Below are 13,171 nucleotides of genomic sequence, written 5' to 3'. Positions count from 1 at the left end.
TCAGAGTCGGCTGGAAATTTCTGACTGCGTACGTCAGAAGTTCCTGGTTTGCGCGTTTCATGAGTGGATGTTCCCTTACTGTGTGGCTTTGCTTAGTTGTATATTGACGGTAGCTGTGTATGTCTGCGGTAGCGAATATTCTCGGGTTAGTCGCTCGCGATAATCGCGCGTGCACACGTGTACAACTTCCAAGCAAGTTTGTCGGAGCGTCCGTCCTTAGATTTATTGGTATTTTTAAAACTTGCGTGGTAATTGCGGCGTTGTGTTAGTCTGATGAGTAGAATGCCATTTACTGTGCTTACCAGACCGGGAGTCTTCGACCTTGCCCGTTGCGCGCAAGGTAGACGCTATTTCGAGTTGTGTTGATGTGCTTTCAAGGCGTCAGCTTACGTTTATCTGTGCAGTGTGTTATGCAGTTCCATGTTTCTTCCAATTCCTTTGACCAATTGAGATGATCTATTTTACATTGCCTGAAGTGTAGAGAAATGGAAGGGACAGTGGTTGTCTTAGCAGTACCGCAGTAACAAACGTTTCTTTTGTAGAGGGGAAGAAATATGTGGAAACACGCAGCGGGTATATAGAAAGTGTGCTGCCGTTTCTATGCTGTTAATGTCAGTGGTAACTTGAGACTTCAGGATAATTATCCAATATCCATAATTAGTGGTTGCTACTGCAGGAACCGCGTTAGAAATAAGCCACTCTTTCATTTTTATGCCGTCAATGTCGGTGGCAACCCGAGAGTCGAAATAATTTCCGACAACGCTCCGGTGATAAGTTCTTGCATGACTATGTGCACCCAACATTAACCCATTTCTGTGCTTCCTTGAACTTAGAAAATATACTGCGAAATTTGTCTCTACACTGGTAGTTTGCGACAATTGTTTTCCTTTGTCTGAAGAACAGAAATTAAAACGAATTATTTCCATTCTTACATATACCTGTGAAATCATGGCTGTGGCATTCACTGTGGCTGAAGACATCTTCGGCACACCGAGGCGTCGTCGTGACAAGTGTGGCAGATTGTGAATGCATTGTGGAAGTCATAAAGCCACGAAAGAGTGCCTCTTGAGTGTTGCGTATTATACAGACGTTCACCACTCCGCATGGAGCAATGACAGGTGAGCCTAAAAATGTTCAAATATTTTTATATTTATAATTGTTTCGCCTGAAAACGTTACCAGGGCTCGTGATGCAAAATAAATTTTAGCACAACTAATCAGGCCTTGTACGAGATCTTGTAGTACTCCCTTCTTAGAGGGAAGCGTAAATGTATGCTTCGATATTTTTATACTGTTTTTATTTCTAGGAAATAGGGCGGACCGGGACTTAAAACAATGGAACAAGGAATGCATACTGCCATTTTCCTGGTTCTTGAAGGCGTGTGTTCACCGTTCTTGAAGTCGTGTGTTCACAAAAAGGAAACACGTGAAAGCCGTTGTACGGGATGAAATCATTGCATTCTACAAGTAAGTACGCACTCCCATTTCTGGAACTTTGATGGTCCCTTTTTAGGTAGTTGCATTATACGTAATGGCTTCGGAACACCATTTCAGTGACAACTTGACCTGTAGGTGAAAACAACAGTAAGAGCTTTTGGGAACACGTTGGCAAAACTTTTCTGGAAAATCACTCCGAGGAGGCCCTGCCAGGAACGCCTGCATCTTAATTTTAGTTGGGTAAGTTGGCATTTTATTTTTGTGGGACTCAATTTATGGTAGTGTTTATTGAAGCTGGCATTTTATTTTTGCGGGACTGAATTTGTGGTAGTTCTTTGTAGCAAAATCTTACTGTTAAGAATAAATCGTGAACTCCAAATTGGGAAATACCTTCACATTCAGCCTGTTTCGGATGCTGCAACATGTGGACAAAAAGACTATTATTTTGCATTCAAGTTTTGCAAACATTTTGCTTTCACATTGAGAGTTGCTGCTGTGATAATACGGCGCCAAGGCCACGCCCAATGCGGTTGCTTTCCAAAATTAGAGAACTGCCATTGACAGTCTGTGCTAATATTTTTTGTACATTGTTAGCAGCATTCCCAGAAAAGAAACCAAGAAATCGCTGATATTTCAATCAATTACTGTGCTATAAAAGGGGTATCCTAGGCAACTCACTCATTTAAAGCCATCGTCTAACAAAATTTTCTTGTTCCTTCCTTAAAGGTACATGACGTGGTCCAGTTATTCTCGACGTCCAGTTATTTTGAGAGAAGAGAATGGCAGCGTTAATATTGTCTGCAAGAAACACGTCATGGATTTTCCGCCTGCATTGTCGCATCAAGATGTGGTCATCCTCCTCGCCGTATATTTCATCTTCATCTCCTGAAACTTATGCGACTTTCGAGAGTTCTTGGGACTTTTGCAGAGAGTTCTTGGCCATTTAACAGTGGCCTGGTGTCATTTAAGTTTAAAGCTCTGTTGAAAGACTTGATGTGGTCACTCTACTTGGGGTTTTAAATTATTGTTAGACGTTTAAGCCTATTCGGAAAGCTATGTCGTGGTTCAAATGATTGGTAGATGCAAGCGGCATGTCAACTGCAAAAGTGAAGTCGTGCTTTCCTTTGCAATTTTTCATTATTGGCACAAAGCGCAGGCTGCCTTTGCCGCTGCTCTGTTACTCTGTGAATGTAGCTAATGGCACTGCACTGTAACGTTTTTATTATTCAAGTGCAGCTCGAAATTTTTTCCATGGCAGGGCTGCTGTTGATGGATGCAAACGTGAGAATAATTATTTACACAGACGGTTTGGGGTTTTATTAATCAATTTTTGTACTGTATCTTAGCTGACACCTAAGCCCTAGAAGAATGCGAAATATACATATTTGGCTTGAAAAAGTTGTTTACTTTGGACAAAGTTGCATTTCTCGCTTGTTAGAGGCAGTGCTTTGGTCACAAGCATGCTGTCGTCATGATAGTAGGGTTTGTATAGCACGCAACTGAATTTTACCTCAGATAAATGTTTCGGCTGGAAAAATGCTTCCAAGTTCGCTTGGTAAAATTGGTCACCTGTATGTTTCAACGCTACCTGGCTTGGTTATTTGGGATGTCTGAATTGTTCTTGAGGGAACTAATAACGTCTTTAGAGTTAGGCTGCTTGATAAATTTTAAAATGCGTAACATGCTCCGAGCTATCTGGTTTGTAAAATTTTGTAAGATTCACACTGGGTGCTATGAGCTTTTTTTTGGATAAGTTATTTTAAATAGCTACAAATTGTCGGGGAAAGAACGCGGCTTCAGTGAAAGGCTTTTTCAGGGCTACAGTTAGCTTGATATTACAGTTAGCTTGATATTGATATATGGTGTATGTTTTAGGTGTGCAATAGTGCCACATGCTTCCGGTAATTTTTTCTGTGCAAATGTTAAATTGTTAGTATTGGCTCCGGTGCTCTTTTCCTAGATTCTTGCAGGTCTTGTGATAATCCAACCGTGTATGGCTTGTATTTTTGGCTTTTCCCTACAATTTAATAGCAAACTGCATTTTTTGGAACCGGGATGCGTAAACATGGTATGGCAAGCGCTGTGGGTACTTCGGCATTTGCGGTAGCTGATTTCATGTCATAAAACAGCATATTTTATGCTCACTGTTGTGTAATGCTTTTTGAGTTACTGCGAGGGTAGATGTACAAGTCTGTTTGTGACGCGGTTGCGCTTAAAGCCATCTTTATTACCCACGTGTTTTTAGCAAAAAAGAATGGTAAATATTAGCAAAAATAGGAAAATGCCACTTAGATCGTTTTGGCCACTTGATATCGTTTTGGTATTTGATCCTGTACGCTGGTCATTTTCTGCCCAAGTGGAAACAGATATGTCTCCGTATCTCAAATGTACAAAATACTACGAGCGAATAAAATTTCCTTAGTGTTTTTAAAAGCATTGTATCAGTGCTAATAGTTGGTTTGGTGTGTATTTTAATGCGAGTCTTGTTTCTTTTACATGCAGCCAAAACCCAGAACAGGATTCGGCGGATGAAGCCAAAGTCTCTGTGTGCCGCTCCAGGTATCTCAGACCAACTTTTATATAGAACTGTGCTCCGATAGGCAACTGTTGGGAACTGTCAGGGACCACACTGCTGCGGCGGTTTCTGTTTTCCAATTGTTGGTATCACTGTGGGCCATATGTCAAGGCTGCGTTAGAATGGTGCTTGCGGTTTCCTTCTGATACCAATGCATCCGCCAGCCTGGCAAATGACCTCAGTTTATACCAACAGGAAAGCAGACATGTTGGAAAAGTGGAGTCCCATAGACAGCTTCTCAACGTCTATCGGAACACCGTTTTATATAAACAGCTGGTCTGAAGGTACCTGGAACGGCGCACCGGATAAATCCATAATCATTTTACGTGGATCAGTGTTCCAGTAACTTACACTACCAGTTTATTTGGAACAGTGATCCGTATATTTTTATTTGGAACGCCGATCCAGATAATATAGCTGCAAAAATATGTGGTGCACTGTTCCACTTACATTTTCAGGATATGTGGAACACGGTTCCAAATATATAAGTGGAACTTTTTTGCAAAAAAGTTCCAGTTACTAAGTGGATCTTATGTGGATCCAGATTAAGAGTGTGGTATGCGTTGTTAACGGGTTGGCCGGGACACGTCTGGGCACTTGGGCATTCGTCGCGGTAGGGGGATTAGTTCCGCGGGCCTGCCTTCACCATGTCCGCGCCTCCTCACCCTTCCGCGCGCGCAGGCGCTGACCGGTCGCGGTTAACCCGGTAACAACGTAACCAACGGAACGGACGGACTGCAACGGGATCCGGGCATTTCGGTGTCGGACATTTCGGTCCCGGACCTTTCGGTGCGGACATTTCTGTGCACGGACATTTTGGTGCACGCCGTCTTGGCCCAGACATTTTGAGCCAGGGGATGTCCCAGGCATTCTTTGACCATTTTAGCTTTAATATTGTAATTTCGTGACTAGATATGATTTTACGTTCAAGACTTGTGTTTGCGCGGCCTTGCGTTTTAGGACATTAGAAGCTGCGGCTGTTTTCAAAAAGGCCCGTTCTTCCTCCACGACAATATCTTAGACCAGTTTTCGCTAATTCATTTTAGCAAGGCAGCCCAGCCTACGTAATACTCTTCATAAGGTTTTCTGCATTCCGGGGCTAGCTAATGTTTGTTACGTTTTGGATATTGAGAGTGTGCACGTAATTCATGTAATTTGAGGGTGTCTGAAAAAAAAATACAAAAAGGCGTTAGACCATCGTAAACACCGGTTTATTGTCTTAGCCAAGTCTTCGCCAAAAAAGAGCGAATATAAATAATTAACCTGTCGTAAATGAAAAAAAAATAACGTGTGCTAACGAATTCAATCGGCTGCATAACAGGTGTCCGCAGGAAGAGGTAATAAAAAAAAAACTCCCACCTCCCCTCGCGGGAACCCCTGTGTAGATGCGACGCATATGCGGAGTGGCGAAGGGACCGCGTTTTATATCGCGCATAACGTTGAGGGGACTGCGTAAAGCCCGTTCTACATGGAGCGAATTTCGCCTGCGAATCCTCTGGAACGAACATTCGCACTTGCGAAGTTCGCAATGCCTGGAATTGTCGTCTACATGGGGCCTGCGAACGCCGCGATTTTCGCATTTCAGATGCGCCTTGTTTGCAGACTGAATTAAGTTTGCCACCAGCAAAGGTTGTTGTGATTTTAACAAGGGTTGTACTTTCTTGGCAAGTTGTTTCTGCCTGGTTTGCGGTAAATATAAGTTTATTTGCGGTTTTATGTAAGAATCGCCAATTCTTTATCAATATACGCACACACATTTCTTCCTCCATGCACACAGCAGAGGAGACAAACGTTTTGGTGTGGCCGCGCTTTTGTCGCGCTCATACAAGCATCGCCATCTGGTTTCCAAGACCGGTGCCGAGCTGTGCTTCTATTGGCCGCACACGCCGCACGAGCGGCGTTTGCTCGACCGCTTCAAATGTTTGGCACTTTGCCGCAGCAACGAAAAAAGGTGTTTTTGCCGCACGAGCGGCGCCGCATCAGCGAATTCGCAGGCGAAATCGCTCCATGTAGTACGGGCTTAAGCCGGTCCCAGTCGATGACGACGTTGGCGTACTTGTAAAGCGGCGTGGACTCTAGGTGTTTGAGCCAAGCGTGGATGTTGCTTCGCCGTAGAACGGCACACCGGTTATATGCGCAGCGCGCCCGAAGGAGAGGAAACCGCGGAAGAGAGAGTACTGCACATGCGCCGGCCCCAGCGCGTCTGCCGCGGCTATGACGCAACACAATCCACTTTAATCCAATCCAATCCAAATTCAAGCCAAGACAAGCCACGCCAATCCAATCCAATCCAAGCCAATCGAATCCAATTCAATGCCTCTCGCGAGAGAGTGTTCGCTATCGGAGAAGAGAGGGGGTGAGCGGCGGAGAGTGCAGCTGGCGCGGCGAGGAGAATGGGGGAGGGGCGGACAACGCCGACGACGACGCCGGAGGGACAAGGCGAGTGAATGAGATGCTCTGCATCTAATATATAAATGTAGAATATCTAAAAATGCCTGGCAAAGATCAAAGAGGGCATCAATAAAAACAAATTCACTGCTCCAGATTGCTGTCCATAATCCACGTTTAGCGGAAATAAAAATATAACGGCTGTCGCAAACAGGCAAGAACCGGATAATTTGGTCGCCGAAAAGTTTGCGCACCGACATGTCCGTACACCTAAATGTCGGTGCGCCGAAATTTGCTCTCGGAAACATCCTGCACCGAAGTGTCCTAGACCCGTCTGTAGTTTGTTCTGTGCTCCCTGAAAAAATTCGCCTCGGAGCGTTTCTTTTGATTATTTTTATCTTCAGATAATCTACGGCCGGCGGTGTTAATATTCGTATAATATACGTATTTCGATGCGAGTTTTAAATGTCTCTCTTAATTTCGCCCCAGGATTATCCGATGTATTTTAATTTAAAGACCTAATTGTAACGTTAATGTAACGACACGTTCCAATTTTCGAAGTGGAACTGGAACGCGTTCCTTTCGCAATAAAGGAACTTGTAACGGGAACTCGTTTCAAAATTAGGAAGGAACGAGGAACGAGCTTTCGTTCCTATTTTAGAGGAACTTGTACAACACTGGTTTAAACGCAGTCAACGTTTTCACTGATAAAAGAAAATTCAGGTAGTACATCATTGTCATGCGAAGAAATCGTGTGACAGAAAAGGCCACGACCATACGAGACGCCGAAAGAAGACTAAAGAAGACGCAAGGAACGAAGGTCATCGACACGGGCTACGGCGCCGAGCGGTCGCGAATACGGCATGAGCTCGCGCCAGCCACCAGCCAATCGTCAGCAGCCAGCGACAGCGGCCGGTGACAGAGGCGAGCCCGGAGAACACCCAGGGAGAAGAGAGTCGGAGGGTACCGTGACCGGGAAGCACGGTGGTCGGGCGACCGGACCCGAGAGGTCCTCCACAGCAAGGTAGTGGTCTCGCCGTGCATCGGTGAAATACAGCGACGCCCCGAGGGAGCTGCGTTCGCTATTCGGCAACGGCAGCTCTGGGCGCGCTCGACCACCGCTGCCACGACACTTCACACTTAAACCCTAAACGCTGCTTAGACCTGTGCCGGTAACCCCCAACTACTGTGTCCTATTGCTTCATTTCCCGACTGTCACTTTTCCGCCTGTTTGAACCTGTTGCCGTTTTATATAGCGCGTCCTCGCAGCCACCTATTGGTCTTTCTGTTCACTTTGTACATTTTGTTGGGGTTTCAGGTATAATTCAAACAAAATCTCGTTCACTGGGTTTGTTCTCGTATTTACTATTGTCCACGAGCCTGACAATTATAAGATTGTTTTTGATGTACATTGCCACACCATCACCCCGACCAGCAGCTCTGGTAAGGCCACAATAACTGTAATTGTAAAATATTCGTTGCCATAAACAGCTATCTGTCGACGTGACCGGTGCCTCGATTCGCGACTGTTTTAGTTGTCTGGCAACCATTGTAACAGAACTTATACCTACTGGCCATAGAGTTAATACTGACTCTACTGGCTGTTCCCTCATAAAAATGCTTACCGGTATTTAATAAACTTGTTATAAAAATTGCTCAAAAGATTCCTGTAAACATTTTGTTAACATTTTATAGAATATTTCTATTCAGTTTCCATTAGAAACTGGACACCGCGTTTTAATTTAAAGTCGATAGAGACAAGTCAATAGACCTTACCGGCTCTGAATGTAGCTTCTTATGAGTTTCTAGTGGGGTGCTAATAAAAAATATCAATACGCTTTCTGTACAATTCTGACAATAGTCGTAACAGCCTGTTATGTGTGGGTCAGGTTTGAATAGAGTTTCTGACAGGTTTTAATTATTCTTATAGCAACAAGTTTTCTATAAAATTTTTGTCGAGTATAGTCGTAACATCCTGTTGCGTGCCAACAAAGTTTGAATTGAATTTTTTGAAGACTCTAATAAATTAACCTCAATTAGTTCCCTTAAATTGTTATTGAATATGGCCGTAACGTCCTGGTGCGTGTAAGTCAGGTTTGCATACAGTTTCTGGCGGGTATTTATTAAATTTAGCTCAATTATATTTCAATAAAATTCTTTCAGTGGCTGGTGATAACATCCTGTTGCATATGGGCCAAGTTTGAATAGAGTTTCTGATGAGCTTCCGTTGAACTTGTCTCATTAGCTTGCTATGAAACTCTTATTGAGTATAGTCGTATTTTCCTGTTGCCTGTGATTTGTGGAAAGTGTTAACAGAGGAGCTTTTTAGCGGCTCGGACTATCCGGAAGTGATCTCCGTCACCCCAGGCGCCCAAGACGACGTCCATCATGCGATCTCGGTTCATGCGGTGGAGCACGCGCCGCATTAGCGCCTCACATATATGCACCGATACACTGCCCGACCTTCGTGGGTGGGCTATAGAAACGAAATACAGAGTCGCAATACATTGAAACTTAACATAATTAAAGCAATAAGATGCTTGCTGCGTGTTTGTAGTAAAATGTTTATTGCCTGTCTCACGACAACCGTCCACAAATTAGGAGTATACGATTGACCCTATGGAAAGGCAATATGTAGTCTGTTCAAAAATATATTGATGGCAATAAAACGATTGTTGCATTTTTTGCAACAAAATGTTCATTGATTTTATATTGATTTTATGTGGCACCACAGTTTTTAATATGGGAGTTTGGTTCACTCTTTAGAACCGCAATGTGAAGTGTATTAAAACTCAGTGCCTTGAAGGCCGTAACATGTCGGTAGAGTTGGTGCAATAAAATGGTTGTTGACTTTCTAACCAGCACATTCACTAAGGGTGAGTTTTAATTGACTTTTTTGTTTGCTCTGGAGAAACACAATCTTAAATTATTCAAGCTAATTAAACTCATTATTATTAATAAGTTCAAACTCGGTTAAAGACGACGTCAATTTTCATGAGGGTTTGTATGGTTTGCAGCCTGCTAAAGTTAGCGTTGTAGCCTGCTTAAGTTCGCCCAATTCTCTTCGAGTACTTGGATTTTTGTTAACACGAAGGTGTTTTATTCCCTAATACACGAAGATTTCACTGACGTCATATCCGACCCGGAAGTGACGCCTCTACAACGAAGCAAGCGGCCTGTAAAGGATGCACCCCTGCACGCAGGCTCTTCTTGCGGAGAAGCCACCTTTAGTACTTAAAGAGTACGTTATACTTAGGGTGGTTCGTTTTCGTGTTGATATTCTAACACAAAAGTGTTTTATGCCGGGAAACAGCAAGATTCCACCGACGTCAGAGAAATGACGCCAGTACACGCACAAGACAGCCGCCGACCCGCAAATCATGCTCAACTGCAGATTTCGCTGCACATCTAAGTTTCGTGTTTTACTGATTCCTATGGCAGAAAAATCAACCACAATTTTCGAATCAAATGGCACCAAATCGCTCAAGCAAAAAATAAAAAAACCTTGCGGCCGCCGGACCAGCCCACCGTTACGGCTGGCCTGCATTGCAGTCAGACCCTTCACCCGTTGCACTTTCGACGTGAGAAGTGAGAGTTGCAGAAAAGCCGCTCCGCATTTGTAACCCTGCACACAGTGTGTTTCCATCAATCAACCCAGAGCTTTCACCGCCAACCCACAGTCGAACGCTTCTGCAGTATATAAGCCAGAAGGAAGCGTGTGCAGTCAACGAAACAAAGTGAAAGCATGCATTGTTTATTGGAGGAAACGGGAAGGAACTGAACCGCGTGATGGTGAGACTCGGCGACTCGATCGGCGCTTCGAATCACTGCTTCAAGCTGGGTATTTTTGCGCTTGAGGAGTAAATTACGGGTTGGTTTTACATTCCAACCACTCCCTTAGCTAAACGTGTTTATGTAGCAAATTCTCATTTTAAGCTTCCTGCCATTTATCTCGTCCGGTTTCACGTTCGCGCAACTCACATATGTCGGCGATCTTGTGCAAGAATACCAGCTAGCAAAACGACAGTTTATAACTTAACAACGTGAGGGTACGAGCTAGTTGGTAGGTACTCCATAGTGAAAATTTAAAGCGCAACAAAATTTAGACACAAGACAAATGACACAGGGACAAGCGCCGTCCTTGTGCCATTTGTCTTGTGTCTAAATTTTGTTGCGCTTTAAATTTTCACGGCAGTTTATAGTCGTGCGAAACAGCGTAAACAGTTTAATTCTAAAGTGTGCACTCTCCCGCGTTGTTTACTGAACGTTCGACCATGTTGATGAGTCGTATCAGAAGTCAGACATTGCAGGCGCCGATGTTGCAGCTATATATGCCCATTGGCGGGCCGGCTCTATGCCGACATGTTATGCAGACGAGGGGTACTGTCATCATCATCTTACCAAGACGTCACTTCACGAGTTGAGAAGGCATGTGCAGCTTTCCCGCTCAGTCCGTTCAACAGCGATTAATCTGTAGTTATTTAGGGTAATGTAAAGTTCTTTCGCGCTGCTAATATTGGGGGTGAAAACTTGCTTTGCGCACAGTTTCAAGTCTTGCACGCTTTGCGGCTAGGTTCCTGAGCCATGGAAACTATCCCATAGAAATGCATGGGGAGTAAAATTTGATCGCCAATTACACATAACCCATTCAGAATCCTGAAAAGTTCTTCTAGTGTTTCTATCTTCCCGTCGAAGTCTTGCTTTGTGCCAAATATCACTTTCCTGAAGTAATTTTCCTAGGTTCCCGCGAGGCTAGAATTTTGAGCGGGAAAGCTGGGTATGAAGGCTTCGGTAAAACCGTAACTGCAGTTTTTCCCTGTTTGCCAATATCGGGCAACGAAACGCGTATGCAATGTTCCACAGTTATAAGTTCCACAGTTAGAAGTACCCACACAGCACGGCTCCTTTGAAAATCTCTTCACTACCCCTTTGACTGTTTTTCCCGTTTCCATGTAACAAGGGTAACGTTCGAAATCTTATGCCCTCAATGCAAGCAAGCGATGATTATTCGAGTAAATAGAACACGGTAACCTCAAACTTGGAAAAAAAAACCCAAGTACTACTTATATGTCCCCGCGAGAGGCAATATGCAACACTAGCCAGGTTGGCCAAATCTGCCATCATGTTTCCACGTGACTCTTGCGTGCAGCACACAGTGCGTCTTAGACGGCCGGTTGCTTTCCGAAGGTGGGCGGGGGGACTGACCTTTTTGCGCAGCTTGTCGAAGGCGCTGTTGAGGTTGAACATGCGGCGCCTCTCCCGGATGTTAGCCGCCCTGCGCTGAGCGACGGTGGCCACTCGGCGTCGGGGCTTGCTCTTCCCGGAACCGGGAGGCTGGCCGCAGCCGTTGTGGTGCGGCGGCGGCGTCCGCTTTCCGTGCACCGTCATGGCTCCCGGGAAGCGCGTCGACGGGCCCGGCCCGATGCCGAAGGGCGCGAAGGGCGCCTGGAAGGCCGCCGAGGGCGCTCCCAGGCCTTCCCAGGCCAGAGGCGGGAAGGCGTCCGGAGGCGCTCCCGTGCCGGCCTCGAAGGCGTACGGCGGCAGCGGAGCCCCGAAGCCGCCTGCCGCGCGGAGCTCGGACAGGCGGAAGTCGTGGTACGAGGCGAGCTGCTGCTCCACGTGGCTCGACAGGTCGAGGAATGCGGCCGCCGCGGCCGCCGCCGCTGCGTCGCCGTCAGGTGCGAACGGTGCATGGTGCAGTCGAGCGGACGCCATTAGGCCCGCCCCACCTTTGCCACCCGGAAAGAAACAGCGCCAAGGCAAAAGCGGCGATTCGTGCGCGGCTAGTTTCACACGCGAGCAGCTCCGGGCCGCCGCCACGGATCCTGGGAGCCCAGCGGAGGTCGGCGAGGGGAGCGGCTGCAGGCAATATCGCCCGCCGGGCCGCGCTGCTCCGCTGTTTTTCACGCTCGGGAGAACCCGCCGGGGTGCAGCGACGCGCGCACTGCGCTCCGCACGCCGCGGCGGGGCGCGTGCACGCCCCCCGCTCGAGCAGCCGCCAATGCGGCCGCACGCACGTGGGGCCAGTGCACGCCCCTCAGAGCACAGTGGCGCGGCCGGAGCAGTGGGCGGCGACTCCGGTGAGCGCCCCGATCGAATGGTGGCTTACGTCATCAGAGCACACTGTGTGGCCGACGGGTAAGGCCCTATGCAGGCCCTTGAATGGGGCTTGGGAAAGATTCCTGTGCTCATGTGAACAAGCTTGGCACTTTGCGATTGCTGAAGAAAGGCGCGGGACGTCAGAGTACTGTAATTTGTGGATGGAACTCGATTGTCATAGCACGCGCTTAATCTGGTTCCGTGTAAGTTCCAGTTACAAAGCGCGATCCAGATATTTTATGTGGATCCGAACGAAGAAAAAAATGGAACGAGATATATAAATAGACCTTACTGGAAACCGTTTTCTTTATGTTGGTGGTGTTTATCTGGAAAAGATGATCAACGGCTGTCGGAGGATACTGTTCCACTTCTGTCCCAATTAGGAAGAGTGCGTTTGTACATTTTGTGTTCGTCCCTTCTTTTACATAACTCATGCGCTGCAGTGAAAGTATTACGAAGACAGTTAAACAAGTCAATCACAAAACCATAAAGATAGCAAATGAGGTTGCTGTGCAACGGATGTGATGAAACGTTACTCTTTATTTTTCGTTACAAAATATCGCGACGGCTTGCCGGTAATTGCGCTGTGTTGTCAACTGAACGTCGCTTTTGTCTTGGCGGGAATTTTTGAGGGGTGATTAAAAAAAGGGCAAAAGGGGCTTTTGTTTGGGTT

General features: G+C 46.1%; 1 protein-coding gene and 1 long non-coding RNA gene across 2 annotated transcripts in view; one reads left to right on the top strand and one right to left on the bottom strand.

Moving 5' to 3' along the window:
• Positions 1-12,315, bottom strand: part of LOC144168720 (uncharacterized) — a 123,365-nt gene extending 111,050 nt beyond the window's left edge. Inside the window, exon 1 of the mRNA XM_077697665.1 lies at positions 11,605-12,315. Coding sequence (XP_077553791.1) covers positions 11,605-12,114 — 510 coding nt within the window. The 5' untranslated portion in view covers positions 12,115-12,315. The remainder of the gene's footprint in view (positions 1-11,604) is intronic.
• On the top strand, positions 958-2,292 carry LOC144168721 (uncharacterized). Its single transcript, XR_013322209.1, has 4 exons — positions 958-1,118; positions 1,307-1,466; positions 1,554-1,676; positions 2,163-2,292. It is a non-coding gene; the product is annotated as an uncharacterized LOC144168721 (long non-coding RNA).
• Positions 12,316-13,171: the final 856 nt, after the last annotated feature.

The sequence above is a fragment of the Haemaphysalis longicornis genome, unplaced genomic scaffold, assembly GCF_048455015.1.
Source record: "Haemaphysalis longicornis isolate Haplotype H1 unplaced genomic scaffold, Haemaphysalis longicornis Haplotype H1 scaffold_2, whole genome shotgun sequence".
Lineage (NCBI taxonomy): Eukaryota > Metazoa > Arthropoda > Arachnida > Ixodida > Ixodidae > Haemaphysalis > Haemaphysalis longicornis.
Note: the sequence above shows the minus strand (reverse complement) of the source record. Positions and strands in the feature narration are given on the sequence as shown.